The 27125-nt window shown below is 39.0% G+C and overlaps 3 protein-coding genes and 2 long non-coding RNA genes across 20 annotated transcripts; 2 read left to right on the plus strand and 3 right to left on the minus strand.

Annotated features, from left to right (window-relative positions):
* Window positions 1–6565: 6565 nt before the first annotated feature.
* Window positions 6566–9897, minus strand: LOC136265850 (uncharacterized). Of its 6 annotated transcripts, none has more exons than XM_066060783.1 (9): window positions 9230–9897; window positions 8995–9175; window positions 8784–8946; window positions 8531–8657; window positions 8213–8277; window positions 8124–8152; window positions 7941–8033; window positions 7431–7495; window positions 6566–7371 (listed from the first exon to the last, which is right to left on the minus strand). In XM_066060783.1, the coding sequence occupies exons 4-9, from the start codon at window positions 8572–8574 to the stop codon at window positions 7296–7298; spliced, it is 372 nt and encodes a 123-aa protein (XP_065916855.1). In that variant the 5' UTR covers window positions 8575–8657; window positions 8784–8946; window positions 8995–9175; window positions 9230–9897; the 3' UTR covers window positions 6566–7295. The 6 variants fall into 6 exon arrangements, 5 of the variants coding, with proteins under 5 accessions (XP_065916855.1, XP_065916856.1, XP_065916854.1 ...); XM_066060784.1 differs by having other exon boundaries at window positions 9301–9893; XM_066060782.1 differs by having other exon boundaries at window positions 8995–9294.
* Window positions 9898–14206: 4309 nt separating this feature from the next.
* On the plus strand, window positions 14207–16482 carry LOC136265848 (uncharacterized). The gene is made up of 2 exons (XM_066060780.1): window positions 14207–14904; window positions 15048–16482. The coding sequence occupies exons 1-2, from the start codon at window positions 14261–14263 to the stop codon at window positions 16264–16266; spliced, it is 1863 nt and encodes a 620-aa protein (XP_065916852.1). The 5' UTR covers window positions 14207–14260; the 3' UTR covers window positions 16267–16482.
* LOC136265849 (uncharacterized) lies at window positions 15058–18174 on the minus strand. Its single transcript, XM_066060781.1, has 2 exons — window positions 17541–18174; window positions 15058–17476 (listed from the first exon to the last, which is right to left on the minus strand). Exons 1-2 carry the CDS (start codon window positions 18115–18117, stop codon window positions 16455–16457), a joined length of 1599 nt encoding a protein of 532 aa, XP_065916853.1. The 5' UTR covers window positions 18118–18174; the 3' UTR covers window positions 15058–16454.
* A 2120-nt stretch (window positions 18175–20294) lies between these two features.
* LOC136266205 (uncharacterized) lies at window positions 20295–24268 on the plus strand. 8 transcript variants are annotated; one of them, XR_010705952.1, is made up of 11 exons: window positions 20305–20826; window positions 21300–21446; window positions 22227–22263; window positions 22327–22502; window positions 22557–22613; window positions 22657–22713; window positions 23344–23417; window positions 23474–23698; window positions 23762–23840; window positions 23894–24000; window positions 24068–24246. It is a non-coding gene; the product is annotated as an uncharacterized lncRNA (long non-coding RNA). The 8 variants fall into 8 exon arrangements; XR_010705950.1 differs by having other exon boundaries at window positions 20295–20826; window positions 21300–22267; window positions 24068–24268; XR_010705951.1 differs by having other exon boundaries at window positions 20295–20826; window positions 21300–22263; window positions 24068–24268.
* Window positions 24101–27125, minus strand: LOC136266206 (uncharacterized). Of its 4 annotated transcripts, none has more exons than XR_010705955.1 (7): window positions 27016–27125; window positions 25457–25746; window positions 25301–25393; window positions 25145–25247; window positions 24849–25086; window positions 24319–24377; window positions 24101–24259 (listed from the first exon to the last, which is right to left on the minus strand). It is a non-coding gene; the product is annotated as an uncharacterized lncRNA (long non-coding RNA). The 4 variants fall into 4 exon arrangements; XR_010705956.1 differs by having other exon boundaries at window positions 25301–25511; window positions 25567–25746; window positions 26863–27120; XR_010705953.1 differs by having other exon boundaries at window positions 26863–27120.

Raw genomic sequence — 27125 nt, forward strand, 5'->3', positions numbered from 1 at the left:
GGTCTTATGATATCTGCAGCAAAAGTGAAGGTTTGTATATGTATTAACAACCATGTACATATACAATAGCACAGTGAGAAGTTACTAAGTACACATACAGCAACATAATTATGTAGTATGTACAGTGTAATACTATTAAATAACTTGACACTAACATGCAGGTGAACTCAATAACTACTATCATTACATTACAATTCAACATTGTATTAGAGAATACACTAAATAAAATTTTTAGAGGGAGAATTTGACGAATTGTTATACAATTATTGTTAAATTCTCTGTTATTACGCTATATAGTATCACAAGTAATCGTCTGCACGAATTTGGGATTGTGCATTATCAAATGAGTCTTGTTTTAGTGCTTTTGATTGAGGCTCTACTAATGTATTAAAGGTTTCAGGTATTGTACGTACCACAGCCGGCCAAAAGTCTATTAGTAATTCTTTTGCAAAAATAAATAGTGTGTGTTCTTGTATGTTTGTCCACAGCACTGCCATGCAAATAAAAAATGCACATTAAAGCAACTAGTACATGTGAGAAATGAAGGCTGTTTAAATACTGTAGTAACCAGGCTGGCCAGCTTTAGTGGTGTGATATAACAACCAGATAACAACACATCTTGTACCACACCTATTCTGTGTTGAAAAAAGATCCCTTGTACACACAAAAAGAAGAGCAGGCTCAGGGTTTTGTCATACAAAAAAATCTGAAAACACAATAGACAACCATACAACAGTTTGTTTGTTTTTCTGTTCTTTTAAGATTGCAAAAGTAGTTTTTGCCAATTCACAGAGCTACATACCAGTCTTCTGGTACAACTCAGAGGTTATCTAATATCCTTACCTGCTCAACTACGTGCTTCAACCAGGGACCACAATACAGGTTAAGTGTCACCCAAGGTTACTACATATATGAATATATCAGCAGAACTAAATTATGGTATACTAGCATTGGTACCTGCCCTATGTGCAGGACCATCTCCACATTAAACATTTTAATGCCACGAAGAGGGACTAAGCATTAAACACCAGCACTGCTAATGTAGCTATGTAGGGTACATGGTGATGTCACATTTTTTAAAGAGCATGAGGTTTTCTTATGTCATTAATGATGCAAAACACTAAAGTTTATTGTTTGTGGTTTTGACAGGAATGTAGTTTAATTATTCAGTGCATCTTCCCTACCAATGACTTCAACGTGCTGTATAGAACAAACGAAACCTTTGCTGCTTTACATGAGAACTAATGCAACAATAATTAATATATTGGGAACCAAGCATAAATATTAGTGTCCTATATTTGCTGTGTAGCAGGTATGTCGATAGTGCTTTAAAGTACATGATCCTTATGCAGTACATAATAATTTATAGTGAAGCATGCATGCAAGGCTAGCTAATTAGTTAAACTGCATGCGAGCTAAGGCAATTGTATACAGTATACCCTACATTACATACAGGTTGTGTACACACGGTACAGTTTCAGTTTCTACATTTTGATGTTTACCTTACCGACTGTCACAAAGAGAAATGAACTTGAGCATAATTTAAAGTCAACACAATTTGCAGTTATAGTTACTGCATGGCAAGCAAAAGTTCAGAACTTGTCCTATGCACTTTCAGTTCTGATGTTGCAGTGACACATATACCTCTTGCCATACAAAAACCCAGTTTTGAAACACCTGCAGTGTAATTGACCAATAAGGTAATGTATGAATCTTTAGAGTGAAAGCATGTAAGCAGGATAGTGAAATAGTTGTGCCAGGTCAGATGCAGTTCCTCGGTGTAAACTATGGATCTGCATGGTTCCAGTATTATCATTTTTCAGATGCACAGTAGTATTTGTTCAATCATGCAAGCTGCCTATTACTACAGCAGTATTGAGGTAAGTCTGAACAAACAGTTTTTCATGTCAGTGCACACCTATGTGCTTAAAACAAAGATGTAGACATTCTGGATACTGGTGAAAGAAGCTTTTACCTACTCTAATACAACACACTGGACCAACACACAGATGGACAAATATGTTGGCAATTTGTCTGCCCTGTCCCAAAAGTGCTATAAGAGTCCCTATTATGTGAGGTAATTCAGTGCCAGTGCTGAAAAACTGATCATAAGAGTTTGTAGATGAAGACTTGCATGGAACAGATAGAGCAAAAAGGTGCATCAAAAAGGTCCCAAAAGTGAAAAAAAAAGTTATGACCTACATAGGCGGGGATTGAACCCTGGCTGGTTATAATAACTTGGGGTTAAGGGAGGTGCACAAATCGCCACAGTTGTTTATCAGTGGTTTTGACAGGAATGTAGCTCAACTTTTCAGTGATCCTTCCCTACACCAGTGCCTTCATCGCCCTATAAAGAGCGAACAAAAGCACGTATTGATTTGCTACAACAACACTCGAGTTGCCAGATGATGGGCGTTTAATTTCGCTAAAGTCCCGCCTCGATACGTGTTTTGCATGCCAAGATATGATGAGCTAAAAGTCGTGTTTTAAAAAGGTGTTCACAAAAAGGTACTGAGTAGAAAGAAAAAAATTTGTCAACACGTGGATTTGAACCCACGACCTCTTACACGCTAGTCAGGCGTTCTACCACTTGAACAGTATGTGCTGTGGTTTTCAAAGGAATGTTGCTCAAGTTTTCTCTACACCTTGGCCTTCTACGCGCTGTAGAGACCGAACGGAAGCACGCGTGAACTCGTGATAACAATCTTAGAGTAGGCGGATGATGAGCGCTTCATTATCAGCACAGACTATGTCGATTCGCGCCAAGTCTGGTGAGTAAGCAGCGTGACCGTCAGACAGACAGACAGACAGACAGCTTTTCAGCTTTATATATATAGAATAGATTAATGCTCCTTGTTTCAACACTGCATGCTGCAAGCAGCTGTCAAGTTGTACTCTAGACTTCAAAACACAGAGTTCTATTAGCAACACAAGTGGTAATTCACTGAAATAAATGAACACGGAAATGCATTGATGTTACATATATGCATAGTAACAGGGCCAGGAAATTACTGTTGGGGGGGAGACAATAGTGTTAGCAGAGTAAGGGGCGACGGTGTAAAGATCCATGTCCCTTATTGCTACACATGCGACATCCACAATCCCCTGGGAAAATTATTTTAGACTCTGGTGCATTCTCAGGTACGTACTTGAAAATGAGCAGAAGTAATTTCAGGTTATTACTGTTCCTGATGCATTCTCAGGTACTTAGCTGTACTGTAACTGACTAGATGCACATGTCCTGTATTTCATTCATTATTACAGTTGTTGATAATTATTGCTGATGTACATCGAGACTTTCATTAAAATTTGCATTCTCCTCTCCTCCTAAATAAATTCATGCCCAGAGTGTTATAGTTTTTTTATATCATAAAGGAAGAAAATCCATCCCTTCTGGAGGAAACTGAGTGTGGCACTCAACTAGACATTGGGTGGCCTGCAGTTCAAATTAGCAGTAGGAAGGGTTTTATCCTTTTTTGGCCCATTTTCTGTTTTGCCTTATTAGCTGTGTTAAGTACATATGTTTATGTTGCAGTTTTTAATAGGTTAGGTATGTAACTTGAAGGCTGCAGCACAAGTTGCTGTCAGACCTTCAGTGCTGGACATTGTAAAGCAGTAATAATAATAGTTTATAAAACCTTTATTAATTTAGGAAGTGGACAGTGGTATGTGGCATGTTGAAAGCATATCAGGGAGTACCCCAGAGGGATATACCATTACATTATGCCAAAATGATCCTTGTGAAGAGTGTTCATCAAATCAGATGATTTGTACAGCAAAGGAATGTAGCTGCCTCTGTATTCATATGTACAAATGTGACAACAGATGCTACAATTATAACAATGGCCACATCTGTAAGCACATCCACTGTGTGCATTCTATTCAACGTAAGAAACAGCAAGAGCAAACAAAATCAACAGTTCCAGAAATTCCAGAAGAGCAATATGACAGAATTGAGGATGAAGAAAATGGAAGCATAGCTTATACAGAGTCGGTAGCTTATGCAGAGTCAGTAGCTGATCCCCAGAGAGGTGCGTAGTGTACATAGATACTGTATACGTACATATTTTTGAGGTATGTAATTTTTGTGGGTTGACAAATTTTAGCAATTTTATTTTCATGGATACTCGTTCTTCACTGAGGCTTTTAGCATAGGGGCTAGTCTTGATAATATTTTCGAGCCCTACTCTTCCATGTTGTTCTTAGTTTGTAATGCTGCGAAACGGGCTAACCATGCTGTAGTTGAAAATGACAACTTCACTATTCAGTAATTGATAGTTGGGGAGTGTTTTCAGACACAAAATTAATCATCATACAGCACGGTAGTACTGTATATTAGGGACCACAAAGAACCAGGCTTTTCCAGCTAAAAACACCACACCCTTGATTTCCATTTATGACAGATTGGCAGCATTGGTTAGGCACAGCCAAGCTCAAAAATGTCTTTAGACCAACCCCAAACTCTTTCCAAAGTTTTTATGGAATTTTAACTTTTTCTATTTAACAAAATTTTACGTTGATTGAATAACAAACTGATTCCAGTCAAACATAACTCAACAATGGATAAGGCTACGGGCTTGATTTGTTCACTGTTTGATGTCGCTTCATCCCGAGATGTGCCTTTTCACCAAGTGCAGTACGTACAATGCATGCATCATGGACTTGCCTTTAAAATGCTGACAACAGTTTGTGATAGCATTATGAGGCTTCCTTGTGGCTGTGTTGGTGCCTGTTTTTTTCCGTAGTGCCCCCAAAATCAACATAATTACACAACAGTGTGTCATGACACATAGTTATCATTATCAACAATCAGCTTTGTTTATGAAGTCAAGTACTGCTTAGGATAGAAGCTGGTTAAACTACACCTATATATGCTTAGGATATGATTGTTATCATCACCTCAGCCTCAGCCTGAAGCTTTGATGATAACAAGGACATCCTACTCATGTTGGGGTTTAACTGTAATGTATTGTACTCTTATTCTACAGACTATTCAATTCAATTCCAAACATTCAACACCCTACAAAAGGATTTGCAGTCTTATGTTAATACTACCAACAGCAAACTTCTGCCACACCTAGATCACATCAATGCACTTCTACATCAAGCTATATCAACATGTATTGCTGCTACCAAAGTCACAAAGCCACCAGAGCCTATAAGGAAAAAGGAGAATTTACCACCAGGAAAGTGTTTGGAGCATCAATGGAGATTTATTAAGACAACAAAATTACCTGGTAGGAAAAGGAATGGGAATGTTTTAAGGTACGTAAGACATAATTAATAAAGAGTATACAGTGGAGCCTCTCTTCTGAATTACAGATACAGCCAAAAAAACCTCTCATAATACAAGTCTGCTCAATATGTCATGTTTTACTTCTGAAAGAGGAAATCCTATATTACAGCAAAGAGTCTTGGTCCCCAAGTGTCCATTATGGAGAGTTCCATTGTATATGTACTGTATGACAGAAAAGTTTGATGGGACGAAAATTTGACAAATCCGTACTCATCAGCTTTGATGAATTAAAAGTTATCAAAATCATAAATCTACATAAGTTAACACATACTTCTAAAGGCACTTATGGATGTTTGACGAATTTATCAATTTTGTCAAAATGTCATGTCTTACGGTATACTATTAGATTACCAAGAGCTAATATGTTGAGGAGAGTATCTACCTTGTATAGTCCTGTAGAAGATGTTTGTGCAAAACTTTAAACAGTTCCTTTCTGCGTAACATAGACTGGTTAATATAGTTTCACATTAAACTGCAAAGATCATCTCAGACACAAAAGCACGATCAATTCAACTGGGCCTAGTAAAGACATGACTTATAACCTGAAGGATAACTCCATAAAAAGTGTGTCTAATAAATTAATAATAGAGGGCGGAGTACTGCCCAAAATTTTTGACTTTGCATGTCATCATGTTAACAAGCAAAGCCTGCATTTGAGCATTCTGAAATTGAAAGAGTGCTAGTCTATTGTATATTCTTTAGTGGTCTGCAAATATTGTTGTGATAATTGTATTGATATCCCATGAGCACAAATCATACATTCTTACGTATCTCAAAACAACATTACAATTGAAGCATTTTTTGGTTTAATTATTTCAACTACATGCTGTGATTAACTTACAAGATTTGTTTTGGTATGGCAAGTAGGATTAATAAATTAACAGTAAACCATGCATCTTATCATTTGGCAGCTGAACTACGTAATTGCAATAAGGAAACAAACAAATACTACAAGTTTATGGAAAATAAGCTTTGTCATGTTTTACAGGACAATATGGCGATAGATACCATATACATATGAATCTTGAAGGTATATCAAGACTCACGGTAGTGAGTCGCGCGGCCAAGAAACTACAAAGCGCACGCCCAATTAAAAGACGCGCGGCCACTACTGTGAGTTATTTACGTGTAGGGCCGGTTTCACAATATTAGTCCTAAATTATGCAACATCTCTCAATAGATTTGTATTGCGTTACGTGATAAAAAATCTTTAGGAGTCGTTATAGTTTTCTTGCGACCTCGCTAAAATAAAAAAGTAACAATCGCAAAATAAAAAATAGGCGTATTTCACTTTATTTCTCTACCTTATGTTACAACTACTGTCACGTTATACCAGTCAACATAGTCGTGTTTGTATAGTCCATCTAGCACTGACATTATCCAATCCTGGTTTGCCTATACGCGTATTTTCTTCAATCAATCTCTAATCCCTACAATAACTTTTAAAGACACGACGTGGACACAAACTCTAATGCCTGATAAACAAGTTGTGACAGCGTGCTGAACCGTAAGTTCCCTAGGGATGGCGTTTTAAGCAGAAATCTTTTAAATTCCATTTAGTACCACACCCCATGCGAGCGTTTATAAATCGCCAGTTGTCTTATGGTTTGAAGAACAAAATCACTAGCGAAGGTGCTTTAAGCATACTCTTCAATTCTCTATTTACATGTAATTTTTAATAGATTAACCACAAAGGCCGGTAAGGTGAATACAAAAGGTAACAAGCCTTTAGGGGTTACCACCTCTATGTAGTATGTACCATGTAGCTTGTGTTGTGGCTTTCATTAAGTATTATGCACACACAAATGGTGCAACAAAATTTTGTAATGGATTGCTCGAATGTGGTTGGTGGTGTTGTGGCTCGAATGTGGTTCGTGGTTTGCCAGTGACCATGTATGAGTTGGGGTTGGTCCACACAACTTACACAATATTCAAATTTCATGATGGCCATGATAATTTATGGTAAACATACAACAATGTGTAACAATGTTAATTAACATCACATCAAGACTTGACTAAAAATAGTTCCAACAATAGTGATGATTTCTTGTATGTCAGCATGACGATACTGAGACCTGTAAAAGAATAAGCAGGCACTGAAGTTAACCTTAAATTAAACACTCATGCAACTGACCTGGAACATCGGTCGCAACACCAAAAACACTTGTTTCGATATCTGATGACACAATCTAGCAGGCACTGAATTAAAAGAGAATGTACAAAAAATCAATATGCCGGGCTGTGTCAATAATAGCATGGATAATCAAAATGAACAAAAATTATATCCCAGGCTAAGTGAATGAATAACATAACTGTTGGGTAAGCATGTTAAACCAGAACATTAGGACATTAGTCAAACCAGAACATTAGGACATTAGTCAAACAAAAGTACGCTATCACAACTTGGTCATAATACAATGTTTGTACCACTGGACTTCACACTGGTTGCCCAAAAATTGTGCCATTCTGGGACAACAGCATAATATTATGAAACAAATAGTTACTACAACACAGAAGGCTTACTGTTGCACTGTCTACACTGATATACCATAATTTAAAAACATAACAGGTGGGCATTAAATACAATACACTTAATATCTGGGTACTAGGAAAAAATCACTAACATCACAACATGTAAACTGACCTGGAAATTAACACCCTTGATGCCACTACAGTCTACACTGGATACTTGTTCGAACCCATCAACACTATGCCTGATACATCTGAGTAGATTGACCTGCAAATTCACATCACTAGTATACAGTGATAATTGATAACTGCAAAAACAACAATTGCAATAATACAATTCTTCTGCACGTCAACTGACCTGAAATTCATGACACTCAATACCGAGACCTGTAAAAGAATAAGCAGGCACTGAAGTCAACCTTAAATTAAACACACATGCAAACTGACCTGGAACATCGGTCGCAACACCAAAGACATCTGTTTCGATATCTGACAAAACAATCCAGCAGGCACTGAATTAAAAAGAGAATGTGCAAAAAATCAATATGCCGGGCTGTACCAATAAAGGATGAATAATCAAAATGAACTAAAAATATATATCCCATATGCAGGTTAAGTGAGTAACATAACTGTTGGGTAAGCATGTAAACCAGAACATTTGGTCATTAGTCAAACAAAAGTACGCTATCACAAACTGGTCACTGATAATTGATAACTACAAAAAGAATAATTGCAATAATACAATTCCTCTGAATGTCAACTGACCTGAAATTCATGACACCTGTATCTTTGTTCCTGCATGGTCTCATCTTTGTTCCTGCATGGTCTCAACTTACATATGTACCATGATCACATTCAACTGCTAGTGGATAAACCAGTATGACCAGATGGCCTGCAAAAACCAACAAGCAGGTGTTAAATACAATACACATACCTAAAGCCTGGAATATGAAAAATATTATATAAGCATTATTCCACACTGATATAGTAATAGATTATAGGATGTTGTGGAACTTGCCTAAACGTGTAAACTTGAACATGAGGACAACCGCATAATCTGGACACTTGGAATTGTCCAATACCTGATGAACCGCAAGTAGGTACTAATGACATTCACTTCAACATTTTATCCCAGCTGGGTGAATCTCTTGTAACTGAGTAAAAAGGTGTTTATTTTCCACCTGCAACCAAAGTTCTACATTTCTGTGGTTGGGTGTACATAAACTGACCTGGAAAATCAGTATGCCATAGGGGTATGGAAATGGTTCCTTTCCTTCTGTTGTGACATTACTTACAGCTGACTGGTAAATGATCATCGATGTCCCCATGGACCCCAACAATGAGTATACCAACAACTTCACAAGTTGGAATGAATTTCCTTTCAACATCTGGTGGACAGGTCCAAAAACCCTATCGCACAAACACGGTGAATCAGTGTGTGGCGATGTGACACGTTGCACAAACTTCACTCCTCGTTTCGTTAGCATTCAAGACCGGCATATATCATAGAGTCCCTCAGTGTTCTTGACTCTTACTTTTTCAAGCGTTGCTCAAGCGATGTAGTTTCTCACGAGGGGCTCGAGTTTCTCAGTAAAGTCGAGCCGATTAAAGTACGCCTCACCATCCAGTTACATTCTTAAACCATTCAATTTAAAACCACGTATCATGAGTGTCCGCTTAAGGTAATTAGGGACTTTCCACGAGATTTCCCCTAAATAGATCACGTGTTAGTTGTCAATCTGGTGGATTCTGGTGGTATACATGGTTCAACAATGCGGTAAGTGTAGTATAAGCTGTCAATGAATAATTGTTTGTACACTACTAAACTAAGTTAGGGTCCGAAATCCGAAAAATCAACTTCTACAAATCAATCCCCCTACCATTGTGGGATGTTCATTGTAGTATCCCATTGCTTGATCCACCATGAAACCGGAGGCACGATTGTTGTCTTCACAGAAATATCATTTTCAGTATCTCACAAGATGCAAGATTTATTTTTAAAATTTCGTGCTCCACACAAAGGACCGGATGAAACTTGCTACTTAGCCAAATCGTATCCAGAGTTGTTGTAGTTGAAAAGTACGCACAGAAATAAGTAAATGATTTGCTGGGTGCCCGGCACAGGGTTGCTTTCTCTGAAAAAACAGACAAAGAAATACAAAGTTTCGAATTCAAACTGCCCTACCACCCAGGGCAAGAGAAGCCAACTATTCCTCATAGTGCTTCGATACGGTTGGGTGCATAGTCTGTCTATGCTGTTAGTTTGGAAAAGATCTGAGACTTCTCACCATCTGGGTGACGAGCGTCAAAATTTTCTGCAGCATCAAAGAATTGTGTCGCGCTTTCTAGCCATTTCCATCGCTTCTGCAGCCACAAAAATCATCAATTATAGACTAAAACTATGGCAAAAGATGTCCCTGAACGTTTGGTAATAGCGGTTGTCAATCATTGTTTCATCCACAGCTTCCACGCCTCGCTCTAAGCTATGCATCAAGGGAGGCAGCAAAATCGTCCAAATTTGACTTCACCTCTCACGCTCCACAACAGCTTCGAATCTTCACTAGATCACCCTACATCACCATTATGCTTCAAAACATCCCAAAACAAACCGAAAAATGCAGAAAATCTTTCATTTTTGATTCGAGCTGGGTGGAGCTCCTGGTGAGCTGCTGGTATACCACATCATATGAAATCATAGAAATACCAACTACTACTACTACCAAACATTTTGAACCATCTTTTATCATCATTCTGAACAAAATTAAGTGACCAGTGTGGCATCAGAAGTACTGGAAAGCACTTTGGTACCATTGAGAGAATCCCTTGAAATGACGCACGAAAATTTTGACGTTCTTCACCCAGATGGTGAGAAGTCTCAGATCCTTTCCAGACTAACAGCATAGACAGACTATGCATCCAACCTTATCACATCACTATGAGGAAGAGTTGGCTTTTCTTATCTTGGCTGGTAGGGCACTTTGAATTTGAAAATTCGTGTTTTGTTTTCTGATTTTTGAGAGAAAACAACCCTGTGCCGGTAACCCAGTGAATCATTTGCTTATTACTGTGCGTACTTTTTAACTACATTAACTCTAGATAATACCTAGCTAAGCAGCAAGTTATATCCTGTTCTTTGTGTAGAGCACGAAATTTAAAAAATAATTTTTGCATATCACGAAATACTAAAATCGATAGTTCTGTGAAAACAACAATCGTGCCTCCGGTTTCATGGTGGATCTAGCAATGGGATACTACAATGAACATCCCACAATGGTAGGGGGATTGATTTGTGAAAGTTGATTTTTCGGATTGCGGACCCTAACTAAGTTATTTTTGTGTGATAAGCATGCTTGAGGAAGGGTCTGGGGGACGAGACTAATGTTTTGACAGCAGTTGATGGACAGCAGTTGATGATGGCCAGGCAAAGAACTGCGAGAAGAACTACTGTGATAGTGTGATAGTAGGGAAAAATTCCCACCCCTATAGCTCTGCCTAGGGGCATTAACTAGCATTATCTACAGCTACTGTATTATGTTGCTGATATGTACATTCAGGCCAAGAATAAAGGTGAAAGTGGTAGTAAGGCTCAATCCTATTATTCTGCTGAACAGGCAAGGGAGTCTGGGACTCTGGGGACATGTTCCCTCAGGAAAGTATAAGTACTACAACTTTTTTGTTTTAATTGCTTCATCATGTATAAAAATTTCAGTCAAAAGGTGATGATCGAGCTCTGGTCTTATGCACTGGTTGGAGTGGTTGTATCGATACTGCACTGTGACATCCTTGAGGGGTTAGTGCTGGCATTGTCCATGGCAATACTATTCCATCTCCCCGAGTCTTGATGATTGAGTCCTTCATTCCTTTCTCTGCTGCTCCAATCCTGAAGTTGTGACCACAGTCAAAAGGTGACGATCGAGGCTCTGGTCTTGCATCTATACTGTACTGCAACACCCTTGAGGGGTTAGTACCGGCATTGTCCATCGCAATACTGTTCCATCTCCCATATACAAGTCTTGATGGTTGAGTCCTCTATTCCTTTCTTTGCTGCTCTAATCCTGAAGTTGCGACCAAAATATTAAAAAATGGTTAAATGATTATGATGATAACAATTACAAATGTATTTATAGCTGTGTAGCAACTGTGAACTAATTAGGCACTTGCAAGTTTAATTAGGTGTCTGAAGCATTTAACATGCACAGATATGAGATATATTCATCACGGGCAGGCAGTAAAGATAAATTTACTCTAATAGAACAGTCATACTACACCGTAAATTCATACTTCCGAATTTACGGTGTTATGAAACAATCATTATTATGTATGGATTTTACTGACTCTCCAAGATAATATTCTGCATTAATGTTAATTGCTCATTTCCAAAAAAATTACCTTTTAAACCAAATATAGAGTCTATCACTGACAAAAATGAGTGATATCCACCCCAAAAACACCTTCGCTGTAAAAAAGGCGCGCCCAAGAAACTACAAGTACCTGGAACCCAATGTAAAAAACAAAAAGAAAAATCAGCTTAGCTGAAGTGAAAAGTAACTGGTAACTTAACGAGCTGATATCTGAAGCGGCCAAGAATACAATTACTAAAGTTTAATCCATGCAAGAACACCTTGGCTATAAAACAGGTGTATACATGAAAGTAACTGGCAACTGAAATGGCTGATATCTGAAGCGGCCAAGAATGAATGGTCATATACAACTAATTCAAAAATTTAACACTGAACCTTTATAATTCAGCTGTGTTCTATATTCACTCTTGCTGCATCGTAAAGTAATTTCTTTTAACTCTAATTGGCTGGTAATTTGGCCGCCTTTTTTTGCTCTATTATACCGTTTCAATTAAAGCGCAATTATCACACTTCCTGCCTTTCAATGAATACTATATAATCAATCAGGCTTTATTGCTTAAGCGTATTCAATAGCTATAACCAACATTCATAGACTCACCTTACCCTTTCTGTACTAAATATTCAGACTGTACTGCGGTTGGCGCGAGCCTCTTACTAATAATTATTCATTTATAACGGTCATATCCACTAAAATGCTGCTGACCACCTTATGCAGGTTTTCTCTATAACAGCCGCCTGTATATAAAGGCCAGATATATCTGGTCCCAAGGTGACCGTTATAGACAGGTTCCACTGTACATACAAATTTCGCAGATCAACAGATTTTATTATTTCATGGACCATTTGATTGTCTTTCACTCAGGCTACCTGTATTATATAGCATGTGCATAGCTAATCTTAATTTTCAAGGATGAAAAATTTGCAGACAGTTAAGCAACTACAAAAAAAGTGTCATTCAAAAATTTGTAGGTATACGGTACTCTCCCATATATACATACGTATATTGCTTATGTGATTGGTGTAGGCATGCTGGTGCTGAGGAGAAAGAGAAAATTTTAGACAAGCTTACCAACAGTCAGATTGAGGTATGTATGCATACAGTGTATGTACAGCTATGCATATGTGTATGACTAATGGTGAATTACACAAGGATATGATACTCACCACTGATCAACGCAGCTATCAGTTCATGTGTACATACACTCCTTCAATGAAAGTGCTGATACAGTACTTTCGTATGGTTTCCTGGAATGAAGAATAAGATGACCATTTAGTGCAGAACGTAGACAAAACTAGACATCACAAAAGGCACGTCTCACCTGTTATTGTGGTATAAAATGGTGGCCATGTGCTGCTTTGTTTGGCCTCTAACCTTGACAAAATGATAGGTCTCAACATGTTTTAAAATTCTACATCTAGATGCCTGTAAGTGTTCTCTTGTTTTAACGGTGTATTTGATATTGAATAGAGTGATTTTCATTACGTACAAATTTTCTATGATGGTTTTTAGATGCACCATTTTTAGCGGTGCACATTATTTTAAGGGGGAACCCTACTAAACAACACTTAGTCTACCATAATGTTTGATATACGTACTTCCAGTGGTGTTGAAGCATGCACACTTACACGTAATACTGCCACTCACCAATTGCATAAGTGCAAATAGCAGTGACTTCTATGCAACTTGCAATATCCTAGAGTTATTTCTGTTATTGTTGCTACTATGAACAAATCAGTACATGTAAACAATGTACTCATGGTAACCTATACAGTACCTTTAAATTACGCACACAATATGCTTACATTGAGCTGATATCTGAGAATAGAGGCATGTTTGCTCCCTGGCTATCAATTACTGAAAAGTAGCTGTTACACACTATTACAAAGAATGGTACAAAATGCAATCAGTCCACTTATGAAAGAAATACAGTTGAATCTCTACATAATGGACACCTTGGGACCACCCAGATTTCTGGCCACTTTGTGTGTAATATAGACCATTTTCACGTAACACGGAGAAGCCGCTCAAGTGCAATTTTCCGTTTCGTGGTAGGTAATAGATAACTTCCATAATAACAAAGCTGTAGCTGTATGTTTATACTTTAATGACAATTTGAAGTAAACTAACCGATGCATGGCAGATCAACTGGATCAATCTATTCACTCTCGTTTACTGAAAGGAAATGAACTATCAGACAGCGATATAGCTGTACTAAGGGACGATTTAGTTGTGAAGAAGATCGATGAGCTGCGGAAGATTGCGAGTAGCTTGTCCGTTCGCCTTACCGGCTCCACCCGTAAGAAGGACATCGTAGACAGGATAGTTGGAATGGCACAGATAGGGGCGGTTCGTGATTCATCCGGCGAAGAGAATGGTGAAGATGTGATAGCTATTTCGTACTTGACCGAAGAAGTAAAATCTTTTCTCAAGAGTTTGCCGTTGTTTTCAAACGTTACGCAGTGGAGCAAGAAGTTGAGTGGCGTCCTTGCTGAGTTCACATTGATCAATATAGTAATTTATCTCGTGTATGGACGGGATAAAACTTTTGACATGCAAGCATTGAGAGCTCACAAGTCTCTGAAAGCATACAAGTACTTCTTTGATGGCTATGTCAAGAACGTCTGGGTGTACCAGTGTTCAAGTGAAAACCTGAGAGTGTTGTATTTCCGTGCCTTTGTTTATCACTCTTTCACCACTGATACACCTTATGAAGTGTTTGTGTCACTCAATGGAGATAATGGAGATGTTTACGCTGGACAATGTGCTTGTGTTTCTGGGTAAGTCATTAGCTAACATTGTGAGATAACAACAATCATTAATTGTATCAACATAATTGATTCCATTATGTGATTTGTTAAAATTATCAATCAGTATTAATTATCTATATTCATTATGATTGTAATTATATGTTATTATACAGACTGGGACAAGCTTGTAACCATATTGCAGCACTATTGTTTTTCATTGACTACCATGCCAAAGATGTTGAATTACCAGTGGAGCTTTCTAAAACTTCTGTGCCTATGAAATGGAACCAACCCCCCAAGAAAGCAGTGAATCCGGCTTGTGCAAGTGATATGACTTTTGTTAAACCAAGTCACGGTGATGTCCCAGAAGTGAGCAAGTCTACAGGTCGCAGTGCATTTGATCCACGTCGCACTGAAGATCGTGTATTACACAAAGAAAGACTGCTACAGCTCATGGTCCGCCTGGAGAAAACTGTACCAAACACTGGACTGATGCAATTTTGGCAGCCTGGTCACTCAGGAAGCCAGGTCCATGTAGAAACTTTGTGGCAGCATGTTATTTTTTCACATCAGCATGCATCTACAGTAGTGCAAGAAAAATTTTTTGTTCCAGAGGTTGCACAGTGTTACGACTACCTTCGTGATATGACCATATCAAGTGATGAAGCTGCAAAGATTGAAGAAGCAACAAGAGGGCAAGGAGAGAATGACCTTTGGATAGTACTGAGGAATGGCAGGATAACTAGTTCAAGATTTGGAGAGATACTCCATCGAAGAGAGTCTACCAATCCAAGAAGGCTAGTTCGAGATTTTATGGGATATGGTGGGCCAATGACTATACTACCACCACAGATTAGATGGGGGAAGGAGAATGAAGACAAGGCACGGAAATGCTATATAGATAATCGACATCATGCTGGTGAGACAATGATAGTAGAGGACAGTGGGTTACATCTTATGCCAGAAAAAGCTTATCTTGGTGCATCATCTGATGGCAAAGTTACTTGCACAAGTGTGGACACATGCTGTAGTGGTTGTTTGGAAATCAAGTGTCCATACAGCATTGACAAATGCATCACTGTGGAGATGACACCAGGTGAAATTGCTGACAAATTTGGAGAGAAGTTTTTTCTGAAAAGAGGAGAAGATGGAGAGTTGCACCTTTCTCGGCAGCATCGTTATTTTGCACAAGTGCAGGGAGAGCTGGCTGTAATGAACAGAGAATGGTGTGACTTTGTTGTGTATAGCAATGGAGAAGTGGTTGTTGACCGTATATTGGCAGACCTGGAGTACTGGGGTACACTAGAAGAAAAGCTGGAGGAGTTCTATGTCCGTTATATGGTTCCTGAGATCTTGTCTGGAAGGATCTTTCTAGAGGAATACCAGTGCTAAGTGTTAGTTCAATGATTTGGTTTGTGGTCAACAAGCTATGCATGTATAATGTACTAGTTATCTTGTCCTGTACTTGTTAACAACAATGTATGCTTGTTATGATGTAATTACAACATGTACATACTTAAATAGTAATCAGCTATTGTATACACACTTGCTAATTCTACTTCTGTAAATGGTTTTAATATTTAATATGAAACAAGTGGTACATCAAAATTAGTAAGATACATACAAACAAGGTTAACATTGCTAACTAAATCATGCATAGTGTTGGGAAATTTTTGATTAAGAATATCAAAACGTCGACCTCTTCCAATAACGCGCTCCACATGTATTCTTAATTCAGCAATTCTCCTTGTCCTCTCTACTTCATGTGCTGCCATCTGCTTCTGTCTAGATTCCAAACGAGGAGGCACATTAACCAAAATTCTTTTAGGGGCTACTGCTTCCTGTATGTCAAAGCCTCTGTCAGCCATTATCATATCCCCCGGTTCAAGCAAGTCTAAAAGTCCGGACTTCTCTGTTAATTCACGATCAGAAATTCGTCCATCCCAAGCATCTGACACAAAGCTTACCAACCCAGAAGGAGTACAGCCTACCAAAACTTTCCAAGTATTTCTGCTTTTGTACTGCGAGTATGTGACTGAAGCATTCATTAGCCCTGAGGGTCGCTGGCATTCTATTTCATAGCAATCTATGATAATTCTGGTGTTAGGGAAATGCTTCTTGAACCGTCTTGGCATCCATTGTGTAACCTGGTCACGTGAAGGGAAGGGAAAAATCAATAAAAGCTCTTTAGATAAAAAGCAAATCCATGTTGTAAACATTCGACTGTATGTTCCCTCTGCCATTCTAAAACGAGTGCATACATCAGTCAATGGTAGAGCGAGTCTTAATCGTACTAGAATGGCAAACAACTGGTTGGCAATTGATAAGCCACCAAAACACTGTGAACCATGTTGCTGCTTCTCCTCTAATGATGTACTGCTACCTTTCCATGCCCTGAGCTCCTTAGCCTTAGGTGTTAAGTACTCAACTAGGGCTAAAAAGGAATCAAATGTTGGCATTCCTGTATAAAACCTTGTCAGTCTATCATTGTTCTCCAGCAATCGTACATCTAATTCAGGTCTCTCCAACAGCATAGATCTTAACATCCTATTCTCTGCCTGCAGTCTTGCAACTACATTTCCATCTTCATCCGTCTGGCATTCTGAAGATGTTATGATGATAGTTAACTCCTACAGTAAGTATATTCATGATTCCACATGACTTACCTACTTCAGCACAAATGGCTCTCTCATCACCACTCCGACTCGACTGCAAGTACAGGCTACACGAGGATGCTATCGATTCATCTCTAGCTGGTGGATGCTTACTTCTGCGGCTACAGTAACTGCCGTGGTCGTGCTGGAACGCCTTTCGAACGTGCTGGTTGACGATAGCGCGTCTTTCTTCTTCCTTTCTCTTTGTTACTTCCTTTCCTCTCTCTTCCACTTTTACTATCTCTTTTGCCAACGATCTTTGTTTTGCACGCTTGAAACGAGCTACGCTCTCCACGTTCGCCGTTGTGCGAGTAGAACTTAGTTTTTTAGAAGCTGTCTTGGGATAGATGGATGGAACAAAATCGGGATCACCAGCATCATCAGACTTCTTTCCAGAGATAAAATGGGCAGAACATACTCTATCACCATCTGCTGGCTCCCAGGGCGATCCATCTTCATTCTTTCGTGATACAAAGTTAATCCACTTTCGTCGCCTCTCTAAATCTTCTGACGGAAAACGATAGAAACTTATGCCACCTCCCGTTTGGTGATGGTTGTAGCAATCAACTACAACACAGCTAGTTGGCATTCTCCACTTATTCGTGACAATTAGTCTATCTAGTGGCCGTTAATTATTATAATTAATTATACTGCGGTTACGCACAACCTACCACTGGAAGCGTGCACGTATAATTACGTTATATCTCCGTGTTACGTGAAAAAGGTCTATAGAGGGTTACCTCTTTCCAACCTATTGGGACCAAAATTTCTATCCTTATTATGGAGGTGTTTTCTAATGTGTCCTTAATAATTAACTATTACAAACTGTGATGACCAGCATAAGAAACAATTGACATGTTACCCACAAATACATGGAAGAAATGAGACAAAGAGGAAACGTAAATCTATGATACTGTATTGTTGTATAGCTGATAAGGTAGACAACAATGCACATCCCAAACTTAAATTGTTAACGATAGTTGAGTTATACTTGGCTGGATATGTCAGTTAGTCATTAAATGTTTTGCTGGAAGAAACATTGTCCCAGGTTGCTCTGATACATCAAAGGGCTTGATTATACCTAACTAGTACTGCAAAGTAATTGTGAAGGACTGGTTTTACAAGTTTAGTGTATAAAGTGGTGTCTACTACACAGCGCTACAGCATACTGAAATACTTTAAGAGAGTGATTAGTGAGACATACTTTGAGCTGTGGTATTATTTATTCAACATTTGAGGTATCAGCTTAATGTGAATATAACTTTTGAGATACTCACACTACACACACGATGTAATTTATATCAAAGGAATTAAATGCTGGTGAAGAAATGACAGAACAACAAGTAGAAGTCACAGGATTGTCCCAAGTTACTGAATCTCAAACAGAAGATGACTCAGCTCCACCATCACCAGCTCAAGTGCCAACAGGTATAAATACACGAGGTGTCATGATATTCAGAATTATAATTATACATATACGTATATGCAAATACCAAATATTTCAGATAATAATCAGGATGCCAAAATGAAGATCACCCCCAGAACTAAGCAAACTGAGAAGAGTACCACTGAGGATGCTGTCAAGAAGATCACAACAGGTATTTATTGTATACAAAATGATTCCATTGTTAATTTTCCAATAGGCCACAAACGAGCTAGATGTGGGGAATGTGCTGGTTGCACTGCTGCAAACTGTAAAACATGTAAATACTGTCGTGACAGTACAAAATTTGGTGGACCTGGCAAGCTTAAGAAGGCATGCATCCAACGCACATGTACAAATATGCAAACAACAATTAGTCAGACCCACAAAAACAATGAAGTGGACCAACCAAAGAAACCAGGTTACATATTATGTAAACAGAGCAGTCACCCACACATGTATACATTCATTTAGCAATAAAACCTGACATAGGGAGTAGTAAATATTCAAGCATGGATGTTATGAAGGTACTGTATGCACACGATTTATATCTTACTGTCTGCTATGATTTAATTGTGTAGAAATGTGTTCTCCGTTTCCAACCTTCCTGAAGCCGCCTGGCCTCAATGTACCAGACATGGTCATACCAGATGATATGGTTAAGCCTATGTCAGCAAACTGTTCTGCTACTGGTTATGCCATTTTAAAGCCATTTCTCAGTTCACAAAGCAGGGAAATTGACAGGGTTCTGGGGGATGGCAATTGTCTGTTTAGGGCTCTCTCTAAATCACTTACTGGTGTTGAAGACTACCATCCACATTTAAGGAAGGCAATCAGTGAATTTGAAGCTGACAATAACTTATTATTTAAACCTCTCCACGAAGCAATTTACCAGAACAATTTCAACAACCACCTTAAGAACATAAAAAAGCAGTACATTTGGGGAACCAGTACTGAAATTATCGTAGCAGCAACTTTGCTGGAAATGGATATCTACGTGGCAAGTGATACTTACAAAACCGGTGTGCCTACGTGGCTCTTGTATAAACCACGACCATTGTCCTTCTTGGCTAATCCCAACACAGTATCATACTTACATAAACACAAAATCTCGCACAAAATCGACTGTCTACACAACTGGATAGAGATAACTCACATGTCATCCATTCATTTCGACGCTGTAAAGCCCTTGAAAGGATGCAACCTTACTAGACCCACGCTGGAAGGGACTGAGAATAGTGGTTCTAGTATTTTGTAATTATTACTCAAATGCAGTACTGTATTTCGAAATAAATATAATAAATGTACACGTGATACAAGTTTTAATTTCGCGAGGGGCTTCTCGCTGCATAATGGCGTTCATTTTTTGGGGGGCTTCTGACTTCGAAAATTTTTCTCGTTTGGTGAACTTACCGTTTTTGTTTGTTTTACGTAAAGTCACAGTACTCAGGGGGTTGGTGAATCTCGGGGACAAAACCCTCAAATCAACCCAGCTGGGTTCCTCGGGGTTCTTCTTCTCAAGTGATGTAGCGAAGTCAAGGAGCGAATTATATGAGGCAGCTAGTCTTACTACAGTAGGTGAAGATTTCCTTTCAGTGCCAACTCACAACACACGAGATGACTGAAACAGATTAGCCATGGGCTGAAATTGCTGGGAGTGGAGGAAATGAAGGCTATACGGGGCTATAAGAACATGAAATAGTGAACACTGAGTATATCTATATGGTATGATAGTGTAAACTGCAATTGTTGGTTAGTTGGATTTCCTGAGACTACATGAGTAGCTATCTTCATTTGATATGTCAGTCATTCAGTTCAGTGTCCAGTTCAGGTTACCCCACCAAAAGCACAGCTAAGTTTGCATCATTTACTCAGGTGAATTGGCAGGGAAGCACTCATTTTTTTGTGGGTCCACTTCTGAGTTAGAAAATTTTTACATTTTGTGAATTTACCGGTTTTGTTTGTTTTACGGAAGTCACATTGTTCAGGCATATGTTATATATTTCCCACCTAGGGAATATATAATCCATGGCTTGCCATTTTCTAATCCTTTTAGTGTGCACATGCAGAACTAGTTTCAGTAGTAGGTGATCTAGAAGCAGTTCCGTTAATAGCTATAACATATACCATTATTCTATTGTAATCCAATACTATAGTGCTGCTGTGGTGAAGCTTTATGTTTACTAAAGGAGATTGGTCATGCATCATAGCCCCGGGCATGTCTATGCTTGTATTACTGTATGTTAGAAGTGGTGCTGCTAATCACATATTTGAATAATTGTTATGTGGTTGGCATATTTGATGACACAATGTGTGTTAATATTGCTCATTGTTTCAAATTGTCACAGGGATGCACTGGTATAGAGCAGATGACTCAGGAGACACTGGAGCTGAAGGCAAAGACCTGCTTCAAGGCAGGCATCTGATGACACAGCTGAAAGACAAGCTAAGGAACGAGACGGGTATCACCAAATAGCCGAGCTTAACCTTGCAGTGTAAGGGGGTGGGGCTAGACTGATGATAGCCATGTGAGACAGAGATAGTGTTTAGTGGTTTTCTACAATGTTGCAAGACAACATGCTAATCTCAAAAACATTGTTGCTCCCAGAGCATCCTGCTACCAGTATTCCTAATGTATAAATAGTCATTAGGGGGGAGAGTAGTAAAGCTGTTACTAGCAGGGGCGGATCCAGACTTTTAAAAAGGGGGTTCCACTTTGGAATTGAAACTTCAGCTTAACTGTAAGTTAAACACCAAAAAAAAAAAGGTCATCACCTACTGACAATAGCTGCCCCTCACCAACTACATTTATGACCGGGCCTGCGGAAATAGGGCATGTGGGAACATGAATTTAGCCTACTTTTTCAAACTTTCATCACTCATAACTCTTTGTATCATAATGCTACGGCAATGCAATTTTCAGCTCGGTGTAAGAATTTAATTGGCTTTAGGATGCAAGTTACAGAATGCACATATTCTGTTCCAGTACTGAGATATGCTCAATGTGACGGGGTGTAGTTTGTACCCGCATGCCCTGTTTTCGCAGGCCCGGTCACATTTCCTTATTTATAACTGTATACATAGCTTGCTACACTGCTCCTCAAAAGACTACTGTGACTGCTCTATTAGAATATCTCGAGTAAGAGAAGCTCTTTTAAAAGGGGGGTTCCGTGGAACCCTTTGAACCCTCCCTGGATCCACCCCTGACTAGTTGGTGGAACATTTCTTGAGACTTGTAGCGGTGTGAAGTTGTCTTTGTTGTTGTTGTTGTACAGGGGAATGTGTCACTGAAGGAACAACTAGAAGTAGCAAGTTAGTGAGTGAAGAAGCCAGTGAGTATAATTTGTTAACTTGGCTGGCCTCACTACGGTGTAGTGTATGGCAAACGGACATTGAGTTTGGGTCAAAATTTGTGGACTTTTTAAGTGGGTGGTTACATTATGCAAGTCACACTTTGTTTACCACAAGGCCACACTGTACGTGAGGAGGGAGAGGTGCACAAACAACGTACAGCAGTAAAAGTGGTCATCACACAAGGGGACACAGATAAGGTGTGTACTCTGCTGTCATGTGACATCACATGAGCTTATATGACATCATCACAGGAACTAGAAGACAAGATCAATCTGCTACAATAACTGGAAGAAGCTCAAAAGAAAATGGTAATTAGCATTGACGTCTTTAAACTTCAAGCTATTCTGTTAGGAAGAGAGAGCTAGTCAGGTACAACAGATGATGACTTGAATTAGACAGCAAAGAGAGGTGCGTGATCTTATCATTTCTGTGTGATACAGTGGAACTTCTCTTCCTTTGTGCTGGCGTAAACTATAAAGTATAATTATTCTCTTGTATAGAGGGGTTCTGCTGTAGTGTTTTGGGTGTTGTGTGGCTGTAATATAATGAGTGAACCCACTATGACAAAAACGGTCATGTCACTAGGCCAAGAGTTGCAAGACCACTTCAATATAGTGACCTTGTCAAGTATATAGGTCCCAAACACAACTGAGATGTACTTCATGATCTCATTTATAAGACTACCTCAATATACAGTAGTGACCGTGTCAAGTATATAGGTCCCAATTAGTGTCTAACTTGGTCCGTTGTTGGGACATGAAGCTCATGTACTGTATTGACCACTCCTATGATATGTTTATTGTGGCAGCAGTTGGTTTGTTAGTAGTGTTATTTGGGAAGGCTATGATAAAATAATTTTTTTGTGGGTGTTTTCAACTATATTATAAGCTAACAAAGCCATTGTCTAGCAAACCGTTTTGTGCAGCATATCGATACTGTTGCCACTGCTGTGATAAATCGCATGTTACAAAATAAAGGTGATATGTGGGAACCAGTTACTTGTGTATTATCTTGTGAGTTTGTGTGATCTTGTCACAGGTGTTGACTGTGGTATTTCATAATGAGATGAATTGTACGGCACTATCACCATGATGACAACTTCAGAGACACTGGTATGATAAGTTGTGTGATTTTTTTCACACAATCATTTGTGCCACTCCGTTGTTAGGCAAGGTTAACATTACTGTGGACACCTCAACTAGTCCAACATGAAATGTAGCCACCCTGATTTATGTGACATGTTTCCATAGTGATAGCTGTTGCAACACAAGGTTTGTATGACAACAGCATACTACTGTCTCACATTTCCACCATCATAACGGGCCTACCAAATAATAAGCATAATTGAAGCCTTGCTACAGAGCCCAGTGGGAGTGGTAGCACAGACCATAAGGTGGGTGTGGTGATGTGTTGTTACCATCTTGGTGTGTGTTGTGAGGGCCATGTACTTCTCCAGCCTCAGCAAGGGGATAAGGGAAACATTTATTGACTATAACAAAGTGTCCACCCACATGATCAAAGCGGCTGCAGAACAAGTGAGCACCAACCACATTCACACAACTATTATTGTTGCCATGGTTACACAAAGGAGCATCATCACACAAACTACGATTGTGATGTTATCGTAACCTTAAAGAGTTCTACTTCATCAGTGAAGAAAACTAATGACGCCATGGCAACCGGTGGCATGTACAAGTGAGTACATGCTACAGTATGTAACCAGTCATGTCCATTTATCTGTCTGTCTTTCCGTCCATCACAGAACAAACCTATACTGAGTCTACTGACATTCAAGAAACACCTCAGATCATTATTTAACACAATATTTAAATTTGAATCAGTGTACAATACATATTATATTGTAAGAAATGTCATCCTTGTAAGTATAACAAAACATGCAACACAAACACATGGTTTACTTGTGCATGTCCTCATTGGGATTAAATAATCCATCCTGTACAAGATACATAAAGGTTCACCATCCGTCATCATCCTTATAAACATATCAGTCACCTTAAGTTCATTAATCCACCAGTCTATAACAGAATTTCATAGCTGGGAACTTCAATTCTCTGTTGGAAACAAATGATAGTAAATAGAAAATTTTGGCTTAGATAGCAAGGAGGGTGCACCATTAATCATTATTATCAAGCTGATTAACAAACCAATCTGATATGGTAGTATATATAGGCCCTTTCTCTAACAATTTGTTCTTTGGATTCATTATAAAGTGACAGTGTTTAATCAATTGTTGACATCACATAAACAGGAATGCCACTTTGAGTAAACTGCAAATTTTGAATGGGGAAATTTGCATGGAGAACTGCCAATCTGTGAAATTAAATTTTGTGAACCCCCTCTGTAAAACCCTGCTCTACAGCAATGGCATACACACATTAGCAGTGACAACTAGGTGTCATGAGAACAGGTACAGCTATGTCATACTAGATATGCATATGTAAAAGCCACATACATGTTGTATGTTATCACACTTAATGAACATTGTCAAATGACCGCTACACAGTTGCATTACAAGAACATACCCCACAGTCAGACGATGTACTTTTTGCAAATAAGCAAAAATACACAACAGCAATCTTTTTGGACTGGAACCAGTACTTTCTAATGATGCCTATAGAGGTATTGATGATGGTGTATTAGTACAAATACTCTTACTATCCAATTGAGGATCTTATCTGGTGAGTATTCTCATAGATAGTATATGTATATAACTAAGACTTGTGAAGTGTGTTTCTTGAATGTCAGTAGTCAAGATTAGTCCTCTGATGACAGACAGATAAATGGACATGACTGGTTACATACTGTAGCATCTGCTCACATGTACATGCCACCGGTTGCCATGGAGTCATTAGTTTTCTTCATGATGAAGTAAAACTCTTTAAGATGGTAACATCACAATTGTAGTTTGTGTGATGATGCTCCTTTGTGTAACCATGGCAACAATAATAGTTGTGTGAATGTGGTTGGTGCTCACCTGTCCTGCAGCAGCTTTGATCATGTGGGTGGACACTTTGTTAAAGTCAATAAATGCTTCCCTTATCCCCTTGGCAACACACCCTTTCTGAGGCTGAAAAAGTACATGGCCCTCACAACACACACCAAGATGGCAACAACATATCACCACACCCACCTTTATGGTCCGTACTACCACTCCCACTGGGCTCTGTAGTAAGGCTTCAATTATGCTTATTGTAGAAAACCAACATTGTAGAAAACCACTAAACACTATCTCTGTCTCACATGGCTATCATCAGTCTAGCCCCACCCCCTTACACTGCAAGGTTAAGCTCGGCTATTTGGTGATACCTGTCTCGTTCCTTAGTTTGTCTTTCAGCTGTGTCATCAGATGCCTGCCTTGAAGCAGGTCTTTGCCTTCAGCTCCAGTGTCTCCTGAGTCATCTGCTCTATACCAGTGCATCCCTGTGACAATTTGAAACAATGAGCAATATTAACACACATTGTGTCATCAAATATGCCAACCACATAACAATTATTCAAATACGTGATTAGCAGCACCACTTATAACATACAGTAATACAAGCATAGACATGCCCAGGGCTATGATGCATGACCAATCTCCTTTAGTAAACATAAAGCTTCACCACAGCAGCACTATAGTATTGGATTACAATAGAATAATGGTATATGTTATAGCTATTAACGGAACTGCTTCTAGAACACCTACTACTGAAACTAGTACTGCATGTGCACACTAAAAGGATTAGAAAATGGCAAGCCATAGATTATATGTGACTGAATTTGACAAAACAAGGCTTCGACGCACAAAGCTTTGTTAGGAGATATGGCGATTTTAAGGAATCATTGTGTAATAACTTCCCAGTGCCTACAGCTGTGCAAACAAAATTTGCACCAATTGTTCATCTGTTCACTAGCTATCACTGAGTGGGTGTATACATTTCTGATACCCAAAATTTGCCCTGTTTTGAGCAGCTTTTTTCGAGCGGGTAATAATATCACAGGCGGTACTAATAGGATGGGAGGGTGGGGGTGGACGGTGGTCTTAATATACAGGTATAAAATGAAGTAAGAAGACGATTGGAATCCAGAGGCCAAGTTTGGGCTCTCCATGGCCCTCCATGGCACTCAGATTACTCCAAATTGACTGAGAACACTATTGGCGAGCTCTCTGTGAAGTCCCAGCTCACTACACACCATTATCACAGAGCCATGGCCATTTAATGGTGCCAATCTCACACTCGTGGCTTTGACAGGGTCGGAAGAAAGCTGCTACAGAAACCAGACTTGTCAGTGCTGAAGGAAGTACAGTGTGAAATATGATAGTGTATTAGACCAGCAATCCATTTCTGGTAAAATCGTAAGTTTGATTTTGTGTGTGTGGAAGCCTTGTTATGTGAAATCCGGTCACATATATTCCCTAGGTGGGGAATATATAATAATATGCCTGAACAATGTGACTTCCGTAAAACAAACAAAAACGGTAAATTCACAAAATGTAAAAATTTTCTAACTCAGAAGTGGACCCACAAAAAAATGAGTGCTTCCCTGCCAATTCACCTGAGTAAATGATGCAAACTTAGCTGTGCTTTTGGTGGGGTCACCTGAACTGGACACTAAATGACTGACATACTGGCATATCAAATGAAGATAGCTACTCATGTAGTCTCAGGAAATCCAACTAACCAACAATTGCAGTTTACACTATCATACCATATAGATATACTCAGTGTTCACTATTTCATGTTCTTATAGCCTTCATTTCCTCTACTCCCAGCAACTTCAGCCCATGGCGAATCTGTTTTAGTCATCTCGTGTGTTGT

The sequence above is a fragment of the Dysidea avara genome, chromosome 9 (assembly GCF_963678975.1).
Source record: "Dysidea avara chromosome 9, odDysAvar1.4, whole genome shotgun sequence".
Lineage (NCBI taxonomy): Eukaryota > Metazoa > Porifera > Demospongiae > Dictyoceratida > Dysideidae > Dysidea > Dysidea avara.